The sequence below is a fragment of the Capricornis sumatraensis genome, chromosome 9 (genome assembly GCF_032405125.1).
Source record: "Capricornis sumatraensis isolate serow.1 chromosome 9, serow.2, whole genome shotgun sequence".
Taxonomy (NCBI): domain Eukaryota; kingdom Metazoa; phylum Chordata; class Mammalia; order Artiodactyla; family Bovidae; genus Capricornis; species Capricornis sumatraensis.
The window spans coordinates 25013883-25039881 of NC_091077.1; the positions used below are offsets into that span (position 1 = coordinate 25013883).

At 38.8% G+C, this 25999-nt stretch overlaps 1 protein-coding gene across 1 annotated transcript in view; it reads right to left on the reverse strand.

Annotated features, from left to right (window-relative positions):
* Positions 1–25999, reverse strand: part of SLC27A6 (solute carrier family 27 member 6) — a 70545-nt gene that overhangs the window by 8583 nt on the left and 35963 nt on the right. Inside the window, exons 5-6 of the mRNA XM_068980012.1 lie at positions 10674–10868; positions 3393–3483 (exon numbers count right to left, since the gene is read on the reverse strand). Coding sequence (XP_068836113.1) covers positions 3393–3483; positions 10674–10868 — 286 coding nt within the window. The remainder of the gene's footprint in view (positions 1–3392; positions 3484–10673; positions 10869–25999) is intronic.

Genomic DNA, 25999 nt, shown 5'->3' on the forward strand with positions numbered 1-25999 from the left:
ACACACTATGTGTATACCTTGTTACATCTGACCAATACCTCCAGTGTAGCTTATCCTTCTTTCCTCTGAACTTATTTTTATTATATTTGACATCAATTACTCTGGATGCCTAAGTCTAGCATACCCTTTTACAGACTACCAAAGTATAAATAACTCTGCAAAAGCTAACAAAAAGGAAAGAGAATGTAAAAAAAAGTAATTTTAAATTTATTTTACATCCTGAGTGGATACACTAATGGCTCTGTTTTCGGATTACATAGATTCTAACACCAATAATAATGGCCATAACATAAATAACAACTAAAATGATAATTTTAAATAAGATTATGATGGTGGCAATATTTATTTATTGGGCACTGACTATGGAGTAAGCCCCATGAGAAATGCAACTGTCATTACTTTTTCAGAGAGATTCTTTGAAGTTGATCAATATAATCCCTATTACACAGTGAAGGTGCTAGGGCCCAAAAGAGTGAAGTATATTAGTAAAGTTCAACAGGCAGAAAGGAAGGGGCCTCGAACTCAAATTCAAGTCTCTATGATCTTTCTGTATAATATTAGATTTTATTTAATTGATATGTTATTAAAAGGTTAAGAAAATGTTTATTCCTCTGGAAATCCTCCATAGGAGATAAGCCATGAAATTTTTTGGTTTTACTTACATTTAGACACATTATCTAAAATAATTTTAATCAGGTATATTCAAATTAATCAAGATATTGCTCAGCAGTCAGCAAGGTAAAAAAACTACTTCTAATAGTAGAAGACAAAGGGGACCAGCAATCGCTTCCCCAGAAGATTTCAAGGCCAATAACTTATTTCGGCCACTGTGAAGACAGTTAACATCTGTGTGATGAGTCTGGTGAGGCTATATTCCAGCAAACTCTAAAGTAGTTTCTGTTATTTTAACACTCTTTCCAACTCTTACTGCTCCCACTCCTTCTGGACATTGAGGGTTCCCAGGGCACACAAGCCATTTGCCAAAATTCGCCTGCTCTCCTTCAGCAGAGACCCCTCACTGTCACTGTCATCACCAATACCATCATCATCACCATCACTGCCACTGTTACACTTTAGGAGCACTTTCTGGGTACCAGTCACTATTCTGAGCACTTTACGTATGTATTCCATCTCAGTCTCATCAGAAACCTATTGAGTCAGGCCCTGTTATTATCTTCATTTTACAGGTGAAGAAACTGAGGGGAAAAAATAGCTCAGTTGGTAAAGAATCCCCCTGCAATGCAGGAGACCCCGGTTCAATTTCTGGGTTGGGAAGATCTGCTGGAGAAGGGATAGGCTACCCACTCCAGTATTCTTGGGCTTCCCTTGTGGGTCAGCTGGTAAAAAATCCACCTGCAATGTGGGAGACCTGGGTTAGATCCCTGGGTTGGGAAGATCCCCTAGAGAAGGGAAAGGCTACCCACTCCAGTATTCTGGCCTGGAGAATTCCATGGACTGAATAGTTCATGGAGTCCCAAAGAGCTGGACATGACCGAGTGACTTTCACTTTCACATAGCTGCCAAATGTTGGAGGTTTTTTTTTTAACCACCTCCATCTGATTCCATGCCTGCCTCCTTCTGACTCCAGGGCATCCCTGACAGCTCAGTTGGTAAAGAATCCACCTGTAATGCAGGAGACCCCAGTTCGATTGCTGGGTTGCAAAGATCCGCTGGAGAAGGGATAGGCTACCCACTCCAGTATCCTTGGGCTTCCCTGGTGGCTCAGCTGGTAAAAAATCCACCTGCAATGCGGGAGACCTGAGTTCTATTCCTGGGTTGGGAAGATCCCCTTGAGAAGGGACAGGCTACCCACTCCAGTATTCTGGCCTGGAGAATTCCATGGACTGTAAAGTCCATGCAGTCGCAAAGAGTCAGATACGACTGAGCGACTTTTACTTTCACTTTCATCTGACTCCAAAGGTTCTCCTCCCTTGCTTATTCCATCAATCCACATTTACTATATACATCTCAGAAGTTTCTAAGCCTCTTATATTTTCCTTAAATTTTATATTTTTTCTTTTTCTTCTTCAGGACACAGGTGATAGTTCTTTACCTGACAAATTAATTATTGCAAATGCTTAAAAAGGTTAGAGTGTATTCTTATCTTTCCCTCTTAGGAATAATTTATGAAAGACACAATGATTTTGTTTTGAAGGGGCCACATGCGTGGCATGTGGGATCTTGGTTCCCTGACTAGGGAGTGATCAAACCGATGCCTCACTGCAGTGAAAGCACAGAGAAAGACACAACGCTTTAATGGGAAAAAAACTGAGCAATCCTTTTCAAGAATTGCAAAATTATAAAGTGGATATTTGGGGACAATCTGCTTCTGAAAAACCCTGAGATTTCATAAGCAGTTTGGGGATCCAAGTTCCAATATCATATATTATGATAAATATAATAAAAAAAACACACTAGAAAAGTGGGGATAAACAAAGTGTCTTTTTCCCTTAGACACTGTCTATGGAGTTGAATTAGAAAGAAACATTTGATAAACGCTCTTAGACTTGAAATTCAGAGGATTGGAGTATTTGCTTTTTAATAGATAAGGCTCATCTTTTTGTCCAATCTTTCAGGTAGTGTGGGGGCAGAGGGGAGGCAGGGAACAGATCTATGAACTTTATCTCCATATTTGAAGTCATCTTCTGAAATGCAGTTGAAACATTATGAGGCAATAAAAAGTAACTTTGGCCTGATTGTCTCAGACTGGATCTCAAACCAATTTTAAGGGCACATCTCTACATTTAATTTTCTACCTTGATTATATGTAGCTGCTAGTTAATTGGGGCACTTGATTTGATTAAAAATTTTCTAATCCAAAACTATAAGAAAGACTAGCTTGGAGAAGGAGGAGCTGGATGAGGAAGAGAAAGGGAGGGAGGTAACAAGCTACATGCCAGGCCTTCCACGGGGCTCTGCAAACATCTCATTTAGCTGTCAACAGCAACCTAATGAAAAAATATTGTCACTGCTACCCCACATAGAAAGAAAATGAGACTTTGATGGGTTAAGTGATTTGCCCAAAGTTGGACAGTTTCTAAGTGTGAGAGCCCAGATTTAAATCCAAGACTGTCTCACTTTCCTCTGTACATAGAATCATAAACTGCCATTCATTGTTATATCTTGATGACATAGGACATTAGACATATGCAACTGTAGGAGTGGTGGATTAAGAAAACTTTAAGCCCAACAGTAATCACTTGAAAATTTTTATAATTACCATCTGAGTGACCCACATGGGGCCTCTAACTTTTAACAATTAAACCATTCAACTTGCACTAAAAATCCAAATACATATCAGAAATAACCACTCTTTCTTTTCTAAATTCAGTAACTAAACAGAAATTCAGAAAATTTACCTGAAGAGGCATCTTCAAATACAACAATCTTACCTTTTTTCACATCACAGCACCAGCCCTGCTCATCTCTAATGGGTTCATCTTTCTGAAAATCATACTTTATCAAGTGAAAAGTGAAAAAAAGCTGCAAAAGCAAAATTAAACAAAAACAAAATTTAGTAATTTACTTGTGCAGTAACATCCACTGGTAGGAGATTATAAGTTCAGTCAGCTGAAATACTGTTTGTTTCAATTGACTGAACTTTAAACCCTGATGCTGGGAAAGATTGAAAGCAGAAGAAAGGGATGACAGAGGACGAGATGGTTCAGTGGCATCACCAACTCAATGGACATGAGTTTGAGCAAGCTCCAGGAGATAGTGAAAGACAGGGAAGCCTGGCGTGCTGCAGTCCATGGGGTGGCAAAGAGTCGGTCATTACTGAGCAACTGAACAACAACAAGAACAATTGAAATACAGGATTAGAATGTGGATTTACTAAAAACAAGTAAGCTTTCCTGGTAAAAAAATTAAATGAATACTTCAAAATCAAAATTGAAGTTGTTATTAACCAGCACTCCTGTACTGGCATTCACTTGCACTTCTTTTATGTTGCATATTACCTTAGGAAAGTTTTACTAGTTTTAATCTTGAATGAATACCAGGAAGCAATCTGTGCACTAAATCACATACTTTGCTAACTACAGTTACCAGGACCACTTTGTTGCCTTCTCTTTTTTGCAGTCTTTCAAAACATCCTTTGAAATGGAAATTTTAATAGAACTAAAATGTAAACTGGTAAGATCCTCTGGAGAAGGAAATGGCAACTCACTCTAGTATTCTTGCCTGGGAAAATCCCATGGACAGAGCAGCCTGGCAGGCTATAGTCCATAGGGTTGCAAAAAGAGTCGGACACAACTTAGTGACTAAACAACGACAAAATACATACTATGTGAATGCAAGGATTTTGCTGTGTATTTTAACTTATCATCCTCTGAGAAGGGATTGGATGCCTTAAAAGTACTGTTTTTGTCATTTACCTAGGCCTTTTCCCCAGTCTTTCACCTTAATGTCTTTAAACTAACCCTCAGCACTTCTGCACTCTATTGTATAAGATGGGAATTTTTTTGGAACACACCAGAGGGCTTCCCTGGTGGCTTAACTGGTAAAGAATCCGCCTGCAATGCAGGAGACCCTGGTTTGATCCCTGGGTTGGGAAGATCCCCTGGAGAAGAGAAAGGCTACCCACTCCAGTAGTCTTGCCTGGAGAATTCCATGGACTGTAGAGTCCATGGGGTCGCAAAGAGTCGGACACGACTGAGCGACTTTCACTCACTCACTGTCACACCAGAAAACAAGCTAGTTGGACATCTCTCCTTGACTCGCCATACTTCCTTCTCTTCTGCTCCTGTGACATTCATGTTACCATATCATGCAGATTCACAGAGCCTCAAAATCTGACCCTGGGAGAGAACTGCAGGTTGGTTCAATCCAACTCCCTCATGTCATACATAAGAAAATTGAGGTTTCCCAATCAATTAAAAAAGCAATCTTATTAAGCTGAACCAGCACATAGTAAACTAAAATGAAGGTAATAAAGTAAAAACAAAACCTAGGAAGGACAAATAAAAGAGAGCAAGAGAGAAGGAGGAGGAGCGTGAGGAAGAGGAAAGAAATGACAAACATAGAACAAAGGAGAAAAGATGGATAAGATCAATGAGCTAAGTGTAATAATACTATTTGCTATCAAAGACTAAACACCACTATCTGGATAATCAACATGTGACCACAATCACAATTCAAATGAGCTAACGAATTTCAATTAAATACAAATGAGAGCAACTAATAGTAACTGAGTACTTACTGTTTTCCGGTCACTGTGCATAGAGCTTTTAGTTTAATCATTAAACACAGTATGAGGTAGAAGTTAATATTATCCTGTTTTAAGATGGGGACCAATGAAAGAGGCAGCAAAGCAAAATATATTGTTACTCTAGACATAAAGATTCTTGTTACAATGCAAGCTTGCATCTTGGTGGTTTTGGTCTTAAATTGGCATAACCAGAGACTGGCCACTTCCTAATAACTGGTAAGAAGAAAGATTCCAGAAACTCCAGAACTGCATTTGTCATTTTGGGCAAACAAGAACAGAACTCTGTTTATGACCCATCTTTCTCCCTCCTGTTTTACCTGTTTTAACATGCTTTATATCTTGAAAAATTTGCCCAGCAACTGTTAATATCAGCTTTAACTTGATTTCTTTGAGATTAATTTAGCAACCACATTCATGAGTAAATTCATTCTGCATCAAATCACTGTCAGTGCACTCCTTATTGGATACAGAGGACTTGATGGTCAGAAATCAAGTAATTTTATAATACAAATGAAATTTAAACATATCATAGCATCTTCTAGAAGTAGCCAGGATCAGTGTATTAAGTCTCAGCTATAAGGATTTCTACTTTTTTTTTCTTTACCTTGAAGAGATCCCACAAGGTTACAAAAATGGTTGTGTTATAACAACACAAATAAAAAGTAGATGCCACATTTTAATATCTCCTGAATGTATACATACAGGTATAGGAAGAGGCATGCATGTCTAGAACACAGCTACAGGGGGTCTCATTTGTAACTGTCTAGGCAACTGGGTCACCAGAACTGTGTGGCACTCATCTGTGTGGCTGTGCACACTGGCCCTTAGAGTTCCCACACCTGTATGCTTCTGCATATTCAAATTTGTAAATTCAGAAGTTGGAAAGGGAACACAAAAATTATTTCCTCTATTAATACATGAGTATACTTTGAATCCAGAGAAAGTGACTTGTCAAAGTGAAAAAGCAGAGCTAGAATTAAGTCCCTAGGTACAGTGATTCTAATTTGGGATGTTTGGACTCAACATTATACCACATTGCCTAAACCTGTACATTACAAGCTCATTTATCCTACACACACAAATATAAACTTCCCATCTGTTATAAATATATATTTATATATAGTAACATGTAATATTATATAGAGTTGGGCCATTATGAATACATATTTCTAGGTGCAACAGCATAGTTCTGATTGGTTCACAGAGTTATATTTAAAAAAATAATCATTTGTGAGGGAGGGTCCCAAAACAGTGGAGGAATGGGGTGGGGAGTTCACTTTCTCCCCCACAAATTCATCAAAAGATCATCTGGATGCTGAGCAACTTCCACAAAACCACTTCTGAACGCTGGCGGAGGACGCCAGGCGCCCAGAAAGGCAGCCCATTCTCTTCAAAAGAGGAAGGACAAAATATAAAAGACGGAAAGAGAGACAAGAGTTAGGGATGGAGACCCGGCCCGGGGAGGGAGTCGTGAAGGAGAAGTTCCCAAACAGCAGGAAACCCTCTCACAGGCGGGTCTGTGGGGTTTTGGAATCTCAGAGGGCAACATAACCGAGAGGAAAGGGGGAAAAAAGCCCTCAGAATAGGCGCCTAACCGCAACTCCCAGCAGAGAAGCAGCCCAGACGCTCGCATCTGCCACCAGCGAGCAGGGGCTGGACAGGGAGGCGTGGATGTCATTATCAGTTCTTAGGGTAAGGACCAGGCCTGAATGCCCTGAGGACAATCTGAGGGAGCTAATGTGAGATAGCAGCCCAAACTGTGGGATTGCCAGAGAGAGAAAAGAGAGAGAGAGAGAACTTGACCTGAACAAGGCTCTAACTCACAGCCTGGCCCGCTAACTCACAAAGGATTGAGCGAACACCAAAGGAGAGCAAGCCGGCTGCGTGCAGGCCCCTCCGCCCTGCCGGAGGCCGAGAGGCAGGCGAGCGACAGCCAGAGCCTGAAGGCAAGAGGCTGCTCCAGTCTCAGCTCCAGAGACCCAGAGATCAGCATCCTCCACCAAGCTGTGAGCAGGCTCTCAGTTGCTAACCATGTCTTCCTTTACAGATTCTTTACTGTCTGAGCCACCAGGAAAGCTCAAAAGGTACTTACTTTAAGACAACAGAAATGTTTATACAATGTGAAGGAAAGAAGCCTTTTTACCAAATCTCATACTTTACTTTTTGTATCTATGGATTTACCACCATGAAAGATGAAGATAATTAGCACTTCTACCTTCTTCTTTCTTCTCACCCAATTCCCATTTTTGTTAATTATGAATATTTCTATGTTGTCAGGATTTACATTTCCATTCCATCTACAAACGTAATTCAGAGTTTTAAATCTTCTACATTTAAATGGATTCAATCAAACCTTTTAATAGAAGGTGGTTCCTTCATTTCTAAAGCCTGCTTTATCTTCATATTCACCAGAATTTTTCATTCAGTGAATATAAAGCAGTAGTATATTCCTGTAAGTACATAGGAATTACATTCTCTGATTTCTTAAAAGCTTGAGGATGCTACTTTGTTGCATTTGGACTTGCAGGAGAACTTCCTTAAACTAGCATTCTTAGCTGAAAACATTACTTTCCCTTTTGGGGGGAACTGGGTGTGATGTTTTCATTTTGAAAGATGCCTGAGCCATTTCCCATCTTCACCCTCTACTTTGTACATCTTTTGCTTTTTCTGCCTTAGCATCTGCTTATGGTTCTTCAATTTATATTCAGTAATTGCACCAGAAAATACTTTCTGATAATCATTCTGTACCATATATTCCACCCCTGAAATATGTGCTCTTTTTGCTAAACATTCAAATCTTTATTTTCAGGAAGTTTTCTTCTATTAGGTTTCAAGTAGCTTTTTTCACTTTGAGTTTTTTTTTTCTGTAGGAACACAAATTAAGCACATGTCAGATCATTGTCTATGTTTTCATTTTATCTTTTTCATTTATTTTATATTAGTATTTGCTTATTCTTTATATTGTTTGTGTGACTTCTTAATCCCATCCATCTTGCTCCCTAGTAGTGTTTACAGTTTTATTTATTTTTAAGTCTTTCAATGTGATGTTTAGCTCTGTAACATTTTCATTTTTTCTCTTATATTATTCTCCTTTGGGTTGAGCATGGGTACTTTTCAACTCCTTTTGTTGATTCATGCCTTTCTTGCACTTTCCTTTGGGCTCTTATTTTTAAACAGAATAATATTACAAGTTTTTGAACCATGGGAAATTATTTTTCTAAACATTTTCTGGCTATTTGGGGGGACTTATTTTGATATTCATCCATATTCTTTTAGCAGTTTTTTATTTAGATTCATTTTCTTCCTTCTTTTTTTTCAAGTTTTATTTCTTTCGATTTCATGTTTGTTCCTTCCTGGTTATAATTACTAGGCATAGAAAAGGAGAAGGGAGTCTACAACTTTTACGTGGATGTCTCTCAATTGAGCTGTCACCAAATTTTTTATATTATTTGCTTTGGAAGCATTTATGGGACACGCCTCCCTTCATGCATTTAAATAAATAAGACACAGCACACAAGAAGGACATTTGGGTCACAGGAACTTAGTGCTGTTGCTTCACCTTTTCTTTTGGTTATAACATCCCACCTCTGTTTAGACTCCTTTCTGAGAGGGTAACTGTAAGCCTCCAATAGGTTTACATTTTTGAAGAGACACACATCAAATTTCCTCATATAACTATGAAACAATTATTGGTCTAATTTTTTTCTGATTACCTGTTATATAATGAAACAATATGCAAAGGAAATGATGAAAGACTAGAATTCATATGACACTAGGTGCATTTTTTCCTTCCATTTCCAAACTGAAAAAAAAAAATCAGAAGTTTTTCCAAATAAACTGGAGACAATCATAACTTTCTGTATTATGGACATTATAACAGTCTGACAGGGACTTTAATATATTAGAAAATTACAATGAAGTCAAGCTTCATTGTATTCCTACTACATAATTACTTAGGAATGACTCAGCTTCACCAAAAATGTTTAATATTAATAGCAAATTTTTAATGGAACCAGTGCAATTCACTGAGAAAACTAACCGTAAAGAATGTAGTACTTGATAATATCAGCACTTATTATTCCACCAATTATTTTTGTTCACAATTCACATGGATTTCTAAAATGTCAATAAGATCTTCACAATCCCAAAGAGCATATTTATAAAAACAGTCTGTACCTTCTTTAAGTTTCAAATATCAGAGCAATTAATACCAGCTTTGAATCTATTTCTTTACTTTAAAAATTATACTTTTATCTCTTTTGATACTCACTAAATAATTCTTTTCTACTTCTTTAAATTATGCTCTTTCTTTATCATTTCCTTCCTTTTACATTGAGTTTGTTTTAGCTGTTTTTAAAAATTAACTTATAGAAATGGATATTTAGCTCACTAATTTTCAGTTACTCTTCAGTTATTATTCTTATTCTTCAGTGTAACATTTTCATTATCATTTGGCTTATTTTTATTTTTCTATTATAATTTTTCTTCAACTCATAGATATTTAGAGATGCTTCATTTTCAAATATTTAGGAAAAGATCTAGCTGTTATTTTAAACATTTCTATCTTAATTAAGCTGTTATCAGAGAACATAATCCATATATATTTGATCCTATGAAATTTGCTGGAATTCACTAAGTGGTCCTGTAATCTTTGTGAATGTTTTACAAATGCTTAAAAATAACAGATATTCAGCAGTTTTTAAATGCAGTGTCCTATATATGTTCATCAGTGCAAGTAGTTTCTTTACTGTATTACTTAATACATTATATCATTGAAAAAATTTTTGCATGTTCTATCAAAGAGATAAAATATTCTACTGTGATTCTGGATTTGCTTATTTCCCTTTGAGGATTTGCTTATTTCAAATTTTCATTTTTATTCTTTAAAAATATTATTATTGAATATAAATTCTATTTGATAATTATTTTCTCCAAGCAAGTTGAAGGTATCTGTCCACTATAGTTTGTCTTCCAAGGTTGCTATTGAGAAATCAGCTGTATTTTACTCCTAAGAAGGTAATTTCTTGGCTATTTTTAAAATGTTAGTAATATCTTGGCATAGTTTTTAAGGAAACTATATATTAGAAGCCTACATATAATTTTTGAGTAATATAAAAATGAATGACAGTAGAAATTGTGGATGGAAAACACAAAAAATGAAAAGAATCAAATTAATATATATCAGAACCTATGCTTGCTGTTTATACATTTTATCATTAAATTTGAAAGCTGAGCAAAAGAATTAACTATCATTATCCCCATATTACAAAGGGAAAGATGGGAGATAGGCAAGGTTTTCATAATCTATGGCACCACAGTTTACCTAGAGGCAACTATGTTATTTATAGGAGTTCTTAATTTTAAAAAAAAGTGATAATATTTCCTATAAGTTACAGTATAAAGTCTAGAAGAGAGATCAGCAGATCTTAATATATCTCTTTTTTAAATAAAATATTGTACTTACTTTGTGGAAGAAATTCGCTCTCCCGACTGATCCAATTTTCCCAGTGTGATTCATGAAGCTAATGTTTCCTTCAGTAGCTCCATAAAACTCACATATCTTAATATTTCCAAATCTGTCTAAGAATTCTCTCCATACATCACTGCGTGCTCCATTTCCAACTGCCAAACGCACCCGATGATCCTTTTCTCCTTCTCTCTGTTAGAAGAAAATATTTTCCTCTTAATTTATTAATTTCAAATCCCAATTCTTTCTGTTATTGCTTTACTTAAATGGCAACAATCCAGAAGCTGTATATGGCAAAGAGTAAAAAAATTCATGTAAGTCCCTGGCATAACTGGGTCCCCTAGCTAATGAACTAACACTGGCCCACAGTAATCCAGCTTTTATTTTCCTATATCTGGGGAAAATCTCTTCCAAAATTTGAGATGCTGAAGTCTTATTTTCCCTGATATATATTTTCTTCCTTACCAGAATGGAAGTTCCTCAAAAATTTAAAAACAGAACTACCATGTGATCCAATATAGTGCACCCCATGAAGATGGGAAGAAATGGAAACAGTGACAGACTTTATTTTCTTGGGCTTCAAAATCACTGCGGACAGTGACTGCAGCTGTGAAATTAAAAGATGCTTGCTTCTTGGAAGAAAAGCTATGACAAACCTGGACAGCATTTTAAAAAGCAGAGACAAAGACACTTTGCTGACAAAGGTCTATAAAGTCAAAGCTATGGTTTTTCCAGTAATCATGTATGGATGTGAGAGGTGGAACATAAAGAAGGGTGAGAGTTGAAGAATTGATGCTTTCTAACTGTGGTGCTGAAGAAGACTCTCGAGAGTCCCTTGGACAGCAAGGAGATCAAACCAGTCAATCCTAAAGGAAATCAACTCTGAATATTCATTGGAAAGACTGTTGCTGAAGCTGAAGCTCCAATACTTTGACCACCTGATAAGAAGAGACAGCTCATTGGAAAAGACACTGATGCTGGGAAAGGTTGAAGGCAAGAGGACAAGGAGGCAACAGAGGATGAGCTGGTTGGATGGCATCACTGACTCAGTGGACAAAACTCAAGGAGAGAGTGAAGGACAAGAAAGCCTGGCATGCTGCAGTCCACAGGGTCACAAAGAGTGAGACATGAATGAACTACTGAAGAGCAGTAACAAATACTCACTGTGGCATTATTTACAAAAGCCAAGACATGGAAGACCCTAACGCCCATCAACAGATGGATGAAGAAAATGTGATATCGATACACACGAATATTATTCCATCATAAAGAAGAGTGAAACCTTACCAACACAGATGGATTTTGAGGGCATTATGCTAAGTGAAATGAGTCAAAGAAGGATAAATACTGTATGATCTCATATATATGTGGCATCTGAGAAACAAGCAAACAGCACAAAAACAAAACCCCCAAACCCTTAACAGAAAACATATTGGTGGTTGCCAGGGGCAGGGTAAGGAGTGGGCAAAAACGGGTGAAGGGGGCCAAAATGTACAAATCTCTAGTCATAAGATAAGCAAGTCCTGGGGATGCACAACGCAGCGTGGTGACTATAATTAACAATACTGAATTACATATTTGAAAGTTGCTAGGAGAGTAGAAAGTGAAGTCGCTCAGTCGTGTCTGACTCTGCGATCCCATGGACTGCAGCCTACCAGGTTCCTCCATCCATGGGATTTTCCAAGCAAGAATACTGGAGTGGGTTGCCATTTCCTTCTCCAGGAGATCTTCCTGACCCAGGGATTGAACCTGGATCTCCCACATTGTAGGCAGATGCTTTACCATCTGAGGCACCAGAGTTGACTCTTAAACAACCAAGGATTAAGGACAAGGACCCGCCATGCAGTAGAAAATCCAAACATAACTTCTAGCTGGTCCTTAGTATCATCAGTTCCACATTCCCAGATGCAACTAGAGCAGATCATGTAATACTATAATATTTACTACTGAAAAAAATCTGCAAATAAGTGGACCTTTGCAGTTCAAATCCATGCTATTCAAGGGCCACTGTAAATCTTAAAGTTCTTATCACAAGGGAAAGAAAATTTGAAACTATGTACGGTCTTGAATGTTAATTAGACTTACATTGGTGATCAATTTGCAATACATACAATATACTGAATCATTATATTGCATACCTAAAACTAATATGTTTATGTTCATTATACCTCAATTAAAAAGTTACAGTAAGCATATAATATCAGCTTAGTCACGGTAAAACCATGATTCCCTCTGATGTACCATCATCCTTACAAAAGTAATATAAAATAACAAGAAATAATAATGTCAGCAATAATAACAAGATAGAGAACACATTGTCCCTGACACAATTAAAAATGGCCCAATGAACATTCTTTATCTCAGTTCCTTCTCAGTCTTAAGGAGATTTTGATCTATTAACTTTAAATAACACAGAGAATGGGAAAGGTAATTTCTCAACCTGAAAAGGGAAGAGATAAGAGGCATGTGACTAAGCAGAGGGGATAAGTTTGAACTCTAAGCCTGTATTTGGGAACACAATACACACTCCAGAGTGTGTCAACAAAGCATCAAAACAAAAAACAAAAAAAACATGAGGAAGGCAGAAATCTTGGTTGGAAATTAGTTTAGGAAGCAGTTGCACTCGGAGACAGCCTAATACAATGTATCTGGGGTTTGCCCTCTGCACATTGGTCAAATACTTGAGACTTACTCTCAAGAGAGAAGGCCAGCCAGATACCATTTCAGGGGTAGGAATCTATTGAAAACAGTAGATTCAGTGCAAGTCTGAATATTAAGTGGTGAGATCTCAGAGCCAAACTAATCTGCAGGGGTAGAAATCAGAATACTGTTTACATTTGGTAGAACAATGACTGATTTTTGATGATACCTAGGGGAATATTTTCAAGAAGAAAATGAATAAAATTGATTAAAAATACTTGAAGTGTTAAATCATGTTCAGAAATTTCAGCTATAACGGAAAGTTTTGAGATGAATTGGTAACAGGCATTTAGAAAACAAAATTTTAGAAGTCAATTAGTATCAGGCATAAAAAGCAAAAAATTATCATTGTATTTTAATTACATTGTGTGTATGCTATGAACAAACTATATATGACTTTTTAAAATGAAAACAACTAATCATCAACATATTTTAAAAGATATTTAAAACAAAATACTTGGACACATTAATACAATTAGATTGGTGCCACAGAGGGAGAAGAAACGTGTGTGTGCGTGAATGGCTATGTGAGTAGGAAGGGCAGCAGATGACAGCTAAAACTGAAAAATCAAGAAGTAGTCACATGCATGTTTTATTAAGAAATATAGAAGTAGGAGCGGCCCTGGCGGCTCAGTGGTAAAGAATCCTCCTGCCAATTCAGGGAACATGGGCTAGATCCCTGATCCAGGAAGATCCCACATGCCGCAGAGCAACTGAGCCCCGGTGCCCCAGTCACTGAGCCTGTGCTCTAGAGCCTGGGGGCCGCAGCTACCGAACCACACGCTGCAACTGCTGAAGCCCAGGCACCCTAGAGCCCACGTTCCACAGGAGAAGCCGCTCAATGAGAGGCCCACGCACCACACCTAGAGAGTAGCCCCTGCTCACCACAACCAGAGAAAAGCCTGGCAGCAGTGGAGGCCCAGCACAGCCAAAAATAAATAAATAAATACAATTACTTTTTTAAAAAAAAGAAATATGAAAGTAAATAATAACCAAAATATCTTAAAATAATTAAATATATTTACCTCTAGAGATCAAGTATTGACAGGATTGGGTACCATTTTCTCATGAGAGTGCTATCTGATTTTTTAAAAAATTGTAAAAGTACTAGTTTAGTAAAATAAAAATTAAATTAAAAAAATAAAATAAGAGCCAAGGGCTGTGGATACATCAGAATCTGACCTGCTGCTTTTGTTAGGCCTTTAAATTCTTAAGGTAAATATTCCACTGATAAACAAAACAAAATGAATAAACAAACACAAACGCACTCAATCACAGTAGCTTCTTCCAAGACAGAGGATTCTTCTCTACCACTAAATACAACCAGGAGCAATTCTGTCCTGGTTCCTCCTCCCATGGGCATGTCCAATACTGCCCACCTGGCATTAAGGATTTTTCACTGCCATCTTCGTATATAAAAATAGTAGTCCTGCAAATCTTAGGATTTATTCTGCTTTAACAGAGGACAATCTTTCGTACAGCATGACTCCTGGATGCTTTTCAGGTAAGAGATGAGTTTTAGCAAGTACCATTAATTATAAAATGAACTGGCACACTCTGGAAAACCAGTAAGAAGGTTGTTTGCAAACCCAATTACATAGATTTTAACCTGTGTGGCCTATAGATATATAAGCTTACTATCAATAAATAAGAATATTCATTTAGAGTCATTCAACGATATAGAAAATAAAATCTAGGATAAGGCTTTTGTCTAGAAATATTAAATTCACGTATTTAACTCTTCAGATATGTATTTATGTAAAGTGTTTAAATAATTATTCTACTTTTCTTTCCTTTAAAAGAAAACCCAGAAGATCATGCTTTGAGGGGTTTGAAGAAAGGTCAACAGATTCATTATTTAGTGTTGTGGGAAAAAAGAGAATGAATATTTCTTCTTTTGTTGGTATGCATATACGCCTAAAACACAAATGACATAATTAATATAAGGTATATAAATTACAGTTATTTTATAGTTTATTGAGATATAATCTAAAGTTTCAATGACATTATTCAGATTTTTATCTGATTAAAATCATGAACATGGAAATATATAAATGAAAATAATATATTTATTTATATAAATATTTTTCTATATATATATATTTATAATAATGATATAAAAATATATGAAGCTCTGGAGCAAGACCAAATTATATAATTATATTTGGCATATACCCACACAAAATCACATATATACACATATATGAAGAGGTGATGGGAGAAGAGAAACAGAAGTTTTTAAAAGACTGTTTACACAGGCGTGGAAACTTTACTTGAAAGATATATAATACCCAGGGAGATGCTATCATAAATGCCATCAAGATGTTATCAAGGGTTCAGTTCAGTTCAGTTCAGTCGCTCAGTCGTGTCCGACCTGGGGCTAAATCCAGCCTACTTCCTCTTTTAGTCAATAAAGTTTTATTAGGACAGAATCATACCCATTTATTTGAATTGTCTACCCTGCTTGTGCAATACAGATGCAGAACTAAGTAGTTGTGCCAGACAGCATAATCCACAAATCCTAAAATTATTACTAAACCGGTGCTTTATGGAAAAAGCTTATTGACCTCTGCCCTAAATTATACACAAAGTGAGAAAAGCAACAACTTATCTGACGCAGGATACAGCATGCTTGGGGCTGGTGCATGGGGATGACCCACAGAGATGTTATGGGGAGGGAGGTGGGAGGGGGGTTCATGTTTGGGAACACATGTAAGAATTAAAGATTTTAAAATTAAAAAAAAATAAAAATTAAAATTAAGAAAAAAAAATTAACACATAGCTAACACCACCTGGTAAACTGGACAACACACTGGTGCTACAAATTAGTTCATTAAGCCTTTTCATCCAGATTCACTCTATGTTTTCTTCCTAAAAGAAGGGCTTTATCTTATTGGAAATAAAGGGGAGTTCATTTTATTTGTAAAGCAGGTGAAGAGTTTCTTATGTATACAAGCACATTGGTTGGTGGACAAAAGGTTGTTCAGATGAGCCTTAAAAAAATCCTACCCACCTAGTGATGTTGGGAAGCTCTCTTGGTGACCCTGCAAGATGAATGGAAGCCAAGGAAAGGTACCAAGCAGAGCCTGAGGTAATAACAACAGTAAGCTGGCACCAATGGCATGATGGACTGAGAGTTTTGTAGCAGACAGCAATTGAAATGATCCAGATAAAAGATGATAAGAGGAGGAACCCACTATATGGTCAGAGAATTGGTAGAGGAGGGTCAGCAAAAAGACAAACGTGCGGAAGAAAAAATTATCAAGATTGGTAAACAGAGACTTCAAGCATACCCTGGCATATATGAAAATTGAGACTCTTGAGAGTCCCTTGGACTGCAAGGAGATCAAATCAGTCAATCCTAAAGGAAATCAGCCCTGAATATTCATTGGAAGGACTGATGCTGACGCTTAAGCTCCAATACTTTGGCCACCTGATGCTAAGAACTGACTTGTTGGAAAAGACCCTGATGCTGGGAAAGATTGAAGGCAGAAGGATAAGGGGATGACAGAGGATGAGATGTTTGGATGGCATCACCAACTCGATGGACATGAGTTTGAGCGAGCTCTGGGAGTTGGTGATGGACAGAGAAGTCTGGCGTGCTGCAGTCCACAGGGTTGCAAAGAGTCGGACACAACTGAGAGACTGAACTGAACTGATACGGAAATCGAGAGCAGGGTCTGAGGTTGTGAATCACACTTAATCTCATGTGTGTCCTTTTTGAAGGTGATTTGTGAAATCAGTGGTAAATCATCTAAAATGCAACCAAATCTTCCTAATGCATGTGTGCCAAGTCGCTTCAGTTGTGTCTGACTCTTTTTCGCAACCTGCCGGACTCCTCTGTCCATGGGATTCTCCAGGCAAGAATACAGGAATGGGTTGCCGTGACCTCCTCCAAGGGATCTTCCCGATGCAGAGATTGAACCCTTGTCTTTTACATCTCCTGCACTGGCAAGCAGGTTGTTTACCACTAGCGTCACCTGGGAGGTCTCAATCTTCCTAATGCCCATCTATAATTTAAAGAAGTTCCTCTCTGTCTGAAAGTCTCTTAAAGACTTCTTTTAGAAAAATTCCAATTCCTTTTTACTTCTTCCTGAGTTATGAGGTTACTGCCTAAATGTCACTGGATATCTAGGCTGTGTTGGGAACAGGATGAGGAGAGCGTGCATAAATATAAGCACAATTAGATGAACAAATGGACACATAGCACCTACATAGGCACATATACAAAAGCAAGACACAGAGTGGCAGAGACAAAGAGACAGATGGAAGAGGAAAGGCAGAGAGTAAAACATAGAGAGAGAAGATGAAAAAAAAAAGAGTGAAATAGAGCAACACAGAAACATGGACACAGTGACACTCAAGACAGCTGAAGACACACACACACTCACACACACACACACACGTGTGCGCAGGGATGTAAAGTGAGACACAGTCACACAGCACAGAGATCCACAACACAGAGTGAGAGATAGTGACAAAGACGCATGCGCACAGAGGGATGTCTTCTCTCTCACGCATACACGTGCATACAAAGCCGAAAAAAAACCCAAAAAGATATAAACTAGACGCGGACATCTTGGAAGACAGAGGGAAGCACATACACAGAGACGCACAGCTGCACGCAGAGGCATCAGTGTGGAGGCACACAGAACGAGACACGTGCAAATGGAGAGACTTACGATCAGAAACCAAGACAGAGAGCGTCCAAGAAAGAGGGCCAAGCAGAAATCTGGACCGTGTGGGACGGGAATGAAAGACAAGCCTGCAGTCATGTCAGAAGAAGCAAGGGAGTATGTCTGTACCCCATGACCAGGTTATTAGATTGTCTCATTTTAATCACCATGACAACTCTACCAAATAAGAAGCATTATCCTCATTTTGCACATTGGGATAATGAAGCTTAGGTCCAAAGTCAAACATCAAATAGAGATAGAATGTGAACTCATCGAAGCCTAAGTGCTCTGTGGGCAGGGAAGGAAGGAAGGAGGAACGGACAGAAGGAAAGAAAGAAGGGGAGCAGGGAGAAAACCAACTCCAAAGCCCTCAACAGCTCCTGCTCTATTTTCCCAAGCCTTTCCCCATGATTTTAGTAATAGAAAACAATTGAAACCTGGGTGTCTGGGCTTCCCTGGTGGCTTAGCGGTGAAGAATCTGCCTGCCAATGCAGGAGACGTTGGAGACACAGATCAGAGTTTGATCCCTGATCTGGGAGGATCCTACATGCCGTGGGGAAACTATGCCCGTGTGCCACAACTATTGAGACTGTGCTCTAGAGCCTGGGAGCCCAAACTGCTGAAGCCTGCAACAGCCTGTGCTCCGCAACAAGAGAGGCCACTGCAACGAGAAGCCCTCATACCACAACTAGAGACTAGGCCACGCTCTCCACAACTAGAGAACGGCCTTCGCAGCAACAAATACCAAGCACAGCAAAACTAAATAAACACATAAAACTATTTAGTAACAATAAAAAAAAGGAAACTCTAATTTAGCAGTAAGGGCTCAAGTGTTTACACACTGGTGCACACACAGAGTAAGCTACTTCATTGTACAGAGAACAGACACGTTTTATCCCATTTGGAATTTAAGAGAGAACTTGCTCAATGGATCAGAGCTTTCAATGCCGACATTCCAGGGTCACAGTTTTTCCCTCTGGCTTTCAGTGCCACGTATCACAACGATGTGCCCGTAGCAGTGGAGGAATCACAGTAATTTGTACCAAGGCTCTTGTTTCTTCAACATATCCTCTGGGAGCCATTTTCCAGGAGTGTCTGTGGGGCTTCTGTACTTGAGGGAGTGGCTGAACTGCAGTTACCTCCTACCCAGTCACAGATTTATTCCTGTGCTGAAATATACAGGTCTCTAACAATGCCTCTTAGAAACAAAGCCTCCTTCTTCCAGACCACGTGCTTAATCCTATTCAGTGACTCTACAACACACCCAGGCTGAATAGCCTCTTTATATACTTATGAAAAGTGAAACTCTGGAGGCTGTTTTAATATAGGTAATTTTGTGTATCAACCCTGATTTCTCAGGAAACAAAGACTGTTGATAGATGGAGAGACAAAAACAAAAACAAAACACAACTCACAGTGAAAACAAAGGGGCAAATCTTTTCTGCCTTTTAGTCCTGGATAAGCAGTGAGTTAAGGCACAAAACAAAAGTATGGTGTAATCTGTAAAGGATCATCAAAAACATACAACAACTTGTGTTAGGGATTACGATTCTTCCATCTTGATTCTATTTAACAGAAGACCTCTTTTCTCTAAAACCTACTGGAATCACATATATACAAGTATCACACCCACACATCCCTGTAATAAAAGAATGGCTATAACACTCCAACAGTTTGCTTCTTTCATGGACACTCTACTACTACACACTGGAAAAATACAGACAGCAAGCCCAGTGGGTGTCACAGAAGAGGGACAAAGAAACTTAAGTGCAAACAGGGTATGAGAGAATCCTATTGACAAGAAAACATGCACAAAAGAGCAGATTTTATACTGAAGCAGGAAAGCAGTGGTGGAGGGGAGAGGCCAGGGGACTCTTTCCAGAAAGGACCTAAGAGGATTTGAAAGCAGAGATTGCTAAGACAGTATAGGCTCAGCTGCCCCTAAAAGTCATGGTCAAGCTGCCTTTCCAGCCTGGGTATGGGCAAGCCACGATTCCAGAGATGACAGTCATCAGTTCAACAAACCAATCTAAGTCATAAATAACAGTAAGAAAAGACCTCTGGGACTGCAGGTGTTACCACAAAAAGCTGTAACACATTGTTGTTTGGTCCCTAAGTCCTACACTTTGCGACTCCATGGACTGCAGCGTGCCAGGCTTCCCTGTCCTTCACTATCTCCCGGAGTTTGCTTAAACTCATGTCCACTGTGGAGAAGGCAATGGCACCCCACTCCAGTACTCTTGCCTGGAAAATCCCATGGACGGAGGAGCCTGGTGGGCTGCAGTCCATGGGGTCGCAGAGTCTGGACATGACTGAGCGATTTCACTTTCACTTTTCACTTTCATGCATTGGAGAAGGAAATGGCAACCCACTCCAGTGTTCTTGCCAGGAGAATCCCAGGGACAGGGGAGCCTGGAGGGCTGCTGTCTCTGGGGTCGCACAGAGTTGGACACGACTGATGCGACTTAGCAGCAGCAGCAGCAGCAGCAGCATGTCCACTGAGTCAGTGATGCCATCCAACTATCTCATCCTCTGTCACCCCCTTCTCCTCCAGCCCTTGATCTTTCCCAGCATCAGAGTCCTTTCCAATAAACTGGTTTTTTGCATCAAGGGAGCTTCAGCGTTAGCATCAGTCCTTCTAATCACACCGTGACACCTAATGGGCTTATTTCCACTCATTTTCTAGAAAATAATAAGTAATCAAGATTATCATTTGTAGACCACTCTGCACAGGTGCCTTCTATCCTGGCAGCAGTGGGAAAACTGAAAATGGGAGGAAAGCAGTGCTTCAGACCAGCAGCGCTGCAAAGTGGCCTTGTAGAGAAAGACCAGCTCCAGGAGTTGACAAGACTCACCTCTAACCCAAATGACTGAGTTCACTCACCTAAAAGGGAGGATGATCTTCCCTGGAGACCCAGAAAACGTTTACCTGAGCCACAACTGCCATGAGTCACTAAAGAATGTTCTGAAAAATGCAGGATACTTTCTGCTGAGCACCACATTGGCCTCAGGCCCTTTAGGCAATAATGCCGACTGTGATTTTTCTGAACTCTCCTTGGACTCTGTCCTCCCCAGGAACTTTGACTTTCTCATTGCAATTGAGCTTCCCTTGCAGGTCTGAGCTTCCCTTGCCGATCAGGAACACTTGTGGGTCCCAGCAACTGGTCTTCTCATATTTGTTACTTTATTTTTAGAAATAATACAACAAATTTTTACTGCGCACTACGATGTCAGGCACCATTTTGAGTACTGAGGATATAACTATTGATAAAAAATGATAAACCTCCTGCTTTCCTAGAACTTATGTAATAGTTAGGGTGGGGAGATTAAAAGACAACAAATAAAAATTATCTATGAAATATATAATGAGGTGATAAGTTTTATGAGGAAAAAAAGGCACGAAAGAGAACCAGGAGACTGTAGTGAAGAGCCTGACTCCATTCTTTATGGTTGACTGCGTGGAGCTTTCAAACCACCCCCATGCCCCTTCCTCGTCTGCCCTAAATCTGCGCAAACTATTGAGAATGGCCAGGGCTCCTTCCTTTGGCAGCAACAGGAAGTTCAAAGCACCTGAGCAACGCTACGTGCACAAGGTCCCTCACCCTAGTGCCAGCCTCTTAGCACAATAAAAGCTGAACTGGTCTCTTTCCTCCGCTATCTCAAGCCAGTTTTTGACCTGCTTGGGCCCCTGCCCTCCTCTCCCCAGAAAGTCACATTGTGTGAGTAATAAATCCATTCACATTCTCTTAGTGCATGTGTGACATCATTAGTCTCAACACTACAACCCAATTTTGAGTGTGGGATCCACGTGACTTTGGAAGGTGACTTGTACCAGACATAAATAAGGGCTGTGGCCAGAGAAGCCCTCTCTGAGGAGGATGTGAATAGCCAGGGAGTGAGACATGCAGATATCTGGGGGAACATTCGAGGGGAGGAACGGAGAGTCCTGGTGCATGGAAGAAAAAGCTAGGAGGCCACTGAGGCTGGGGTGGATGAAACAAGCAGAGTGTGTCGGGGTGGGGGCGGGGGGATCCTAACAGGGCAAGCAGATCCCACAGAGCTGTATGGCCCCATGCTAAGGGGATCTGGATTTTCCTCCAGGAAAACTAACAGAGGGATTTGAATAGTGAAGTAACATAATCTGATTTACATTTTAACAGAATCATTCCAACTGCTACGTAAGATAAGAATCAAAGTTAGAAGGGCAAAATGGAATTCAGAAGAGGCCATTTCTGGGATTTCGGGGGAGAAGTTGTGCCAGTGCAGATGAGAGCAGCAGGGCAGTAAGAGGAGGTTTGAGTCTGGATATATTTAAACGTTGAAACTGCAGGATGTGCTCATGGAGGTGTGAGAAAAAAAGAGGCTGCAAGGAAGATGAATGACGGGGCTACAGATACACGTTTGAGAGTTGAGTTGTAGATGGTATTTACAGCTGGGAACATGTCCAGAGAGAGAGAAAAGGGAAAGGCTTGACTGAGAGTTCTGGACATGCTAACATTTAGAGGTCAGGAAGACTGAGGAAGATCTCAGCAATAGAGCCAATTTAAAGCTATAAACTGGCTGGTTCAGCTATTCCTGAACTTGGTTTATATGAGTCTAATATAGAGATAGGGGCTGATAGATGCAATTGCAAACCTGTCAAGCTGGAGACTAGAACAACGTTGGCACATTTGTTACAATAACAAAAACATCTCATAAGGCCTCTTTGGAGAAGGCTATCTCCTCTTCCAGGAGACCCATCATTATGGCCCATCTGTCTCCATTTGTACTTCAGTATCTAGCTCATTAATACTTATGCCAGCTTTGGATGTAATTGTTATTATACTACTCCTGTAGATGAAAAAACTGGTGTGGGGGCTGCTCAGAGAAGCTGAACAATTTGTCCATGATCACAGAGCTTGTAAGATGGGGAAGACAGGCTTGAATGTGAAGCTCCAAGTCCAAGGTGCAAAGAAATTAAATGATTTGCCTGATGCCACATGATGAATTAATGGAAAAGATGGACTTAGAACTCTCTTTTTTATTTAAATTCACTGTCTTTCTTTCATTGGGAATAAAATCATCTGCTGGAAAATTCAGGATGCTAATAATTTGCTAAAGAATCTTGTATTTTCTGGTAAGCCTTACTAGAAAGGCAGAGATCCACCATTTCTGACCTTGACTTCATATGTCCATAGCATGGACATTAGAAACAGATTATTAAATGAAGAGGTAATGTGGAAAATAGCAAATAAATAGTAAAATAAATTATCTTGAATATAAATGTTAAAGTGTTAAATCAATATGGAAGGTAGGAAAACCTAACTAATACACCATGTTTATAGTAACAGCAGGATATAACCCAAGAGGAAACAGGTATAATATTTTCAGTGTTTCCGATTTTGTATTTTTATTTCTAATGTTTTTGTGTGACAAGTGCAATATAAACCTGTTAACATTTTAACATTAGTAAAGCTTTATTTTAAAATAATCATGATCTAAATTGATTTTTGCAATCAATGTTGCATGGTTTTTATTATTCAAAGGCCAAATATTTTTTAACACTACAAAATTACTCTAATTTTATAATGACATTCATGGAAAACATTACCACATTCTGCTTAAAAATAATATCCTTCCATTTGTGTTTGGCTTATCACTTCATGTTTTTTCACATATATCTCATAACTGGATGATTAGAATCAATGGCCAAATTAGGAGAGGTAGGTACTGTTATCTATTTTATATTGGGTTAGCCAAAAAGTTCATTCAGGTTTTTCCATAAGATGTTACAGAAAAACATGAATTAACTTTTGACTACACTAAAGCCTTTGACTGTGTGGATCACAATAAACTGCGGGAAAGTCTTAAAGAGATGGGGATACCAGATGACCTTACTTGCCTCCTGCAAAACCTTAATGCAGGTCAAGAAGCAACAGTTAGAAACCGGACGTGGAATGACAGACTAATTGCAAATTGGGAAAGGAGTAAATCAAGGCTGTATATTGCCATCCTGCTTATTTAACTTATATACAGAGTACATCATGTAATGGCGGGTTGGATAAAGCACAAGCTGGAATCAAGATTGCTGGGAGAAATATCAATAACCTCAGATATGCAGATGACACCACCCTTATGGCAGAAAGCAAAGAGGAATTAAAGAAATCCTTGATGAAGGTGAAAGAGGAGACTAAAAAACTGGCTTAAAACTCAACATTCAAAAAATGAAAATCATGGCATCTGGTCCTATCACTCCATGGCAAATAGGTGGGGAAACAATGGAAAGAGTGACAGACTTTCCTTTCTTGAGCGCCAAAATCACTGCAGATGGTGACTGAAGCCATGGAATTAAAAGACACTTGTGCCCTGGAAAAAAAGCAATGACAAACCTAGACAGCATATTAAAATGCAGGGACATTACTTTGCCAACAAAGGTCTGTTGGCAAAAGTCAAAGCTTTGGATTTTCCCAAGTAGTCATGTATGGATGTGGACCATAAAGAAGGCTGAGCACTGAAAAATTGATGCCTTTGAACTGTGGTGCTGGAGAAGTCACTTAGGAGTCCCTTGGACAGCAAGGAGATCAAAATAGTCAGTCCCAAAGGATTTCAACCCTGAATATTCATTGGAAGTTCTGATGCTGAAGCTGAAGCTCCAATACTTTGGCCACCTGGTGTGAAGAGCTGACTCATTGGGAAAAACCCTGATGCTGGGAAAGACTGAAGGCAGGAAGAGAAGGGGACGAAAGCGGATGAGATGGTTGGATGGCATCACTGACTCAATGGACTTGAGTCTGAGAAAACTCAGGGAGATTGTGAAGGACAGGGAAGCCTGGTATGCTGCAGTCCATGGGGTCACAAAGAGTCAGACATTACTGAGCAACTGAACAACAACAAATATAAAGACAGGACCTGTGGCTCCAAGAGAAGAGACCAGTAGAGAGTCACATAATAAAAGCTTGAACTGAGCCTGTGTCTTTTGATTCCACAGCCAACACACTACCTGATGGCTTTCCATATAGAGCAAACTTGTGGGGAAATCTAGTAAAAAAGGATATATGTATTCTAGTGAAGGAACAGCAGGAAAGGTTTAAGCAGATAGACAGAAAAAGATATGTATGCTTTATATGTACCACTACCCAGGAACTATGAATCACTAAGTATTAAAAATGCATTTATAAAATGCCTTTAATATGTACACAGTTCTAAAACTTGCCAAAACATTAATTCCCTTCTAATTCTACCAACATTTAGGTTGCTAATAGCTATTTTTAAAATATTAGTCCCTCATATTTCTATGTTTATAGTTTCTCAGCAGAAAAGAAAGTTCTGGTTCCTTGCCAACTTTTCTAAAGCTTTCATATTTAGTATGAAGATAGCAAACACATCTCTGATTTATTAAAGAAAAACTGGGTTTTAAAAGAGAGCTGATTTTCTCAACCATGTAAAAATATGCTTCAAATATCTGAGGAAAAGAAAAAATTTAAAAAGTGCTAAATATTTTTAAACAACTAGGTCTTGGAGATAAAATCAATTATTCTGAGGGATGTCAAGAAGACAATGGCAATGAAACTAAATCAGAACATCTTGATAACAACTAAAATTCACATTAATTTTCAAGTGTCATTCTTTGGAAGTTACTACATGGGATGAGCAAAGTTTCCAAAGCTTAATGCTTTGAGAAACTACATCTTTCACAAGATGTGAAATGGGGAAAACCTAACGGTAAAACACTTGAAGTTATACAGAGACTCAGAAAATGAAAACACAATAAAAGAACAAATGCTTTAAAAATATTCATTTTTCAATTAGAAAAGAATAAACAGTAACGCCCTGAATCAGGGACAAGGTGATGCCAATGAAAGCCTGTAACTGTCTTCAGAACCATTAAAAACACAACTGATAAAACAAATATACAAGTTCAAGAGATTTAGGTTAAGTCAGCATCATTTTGTTACTGAGTGGTAAAGA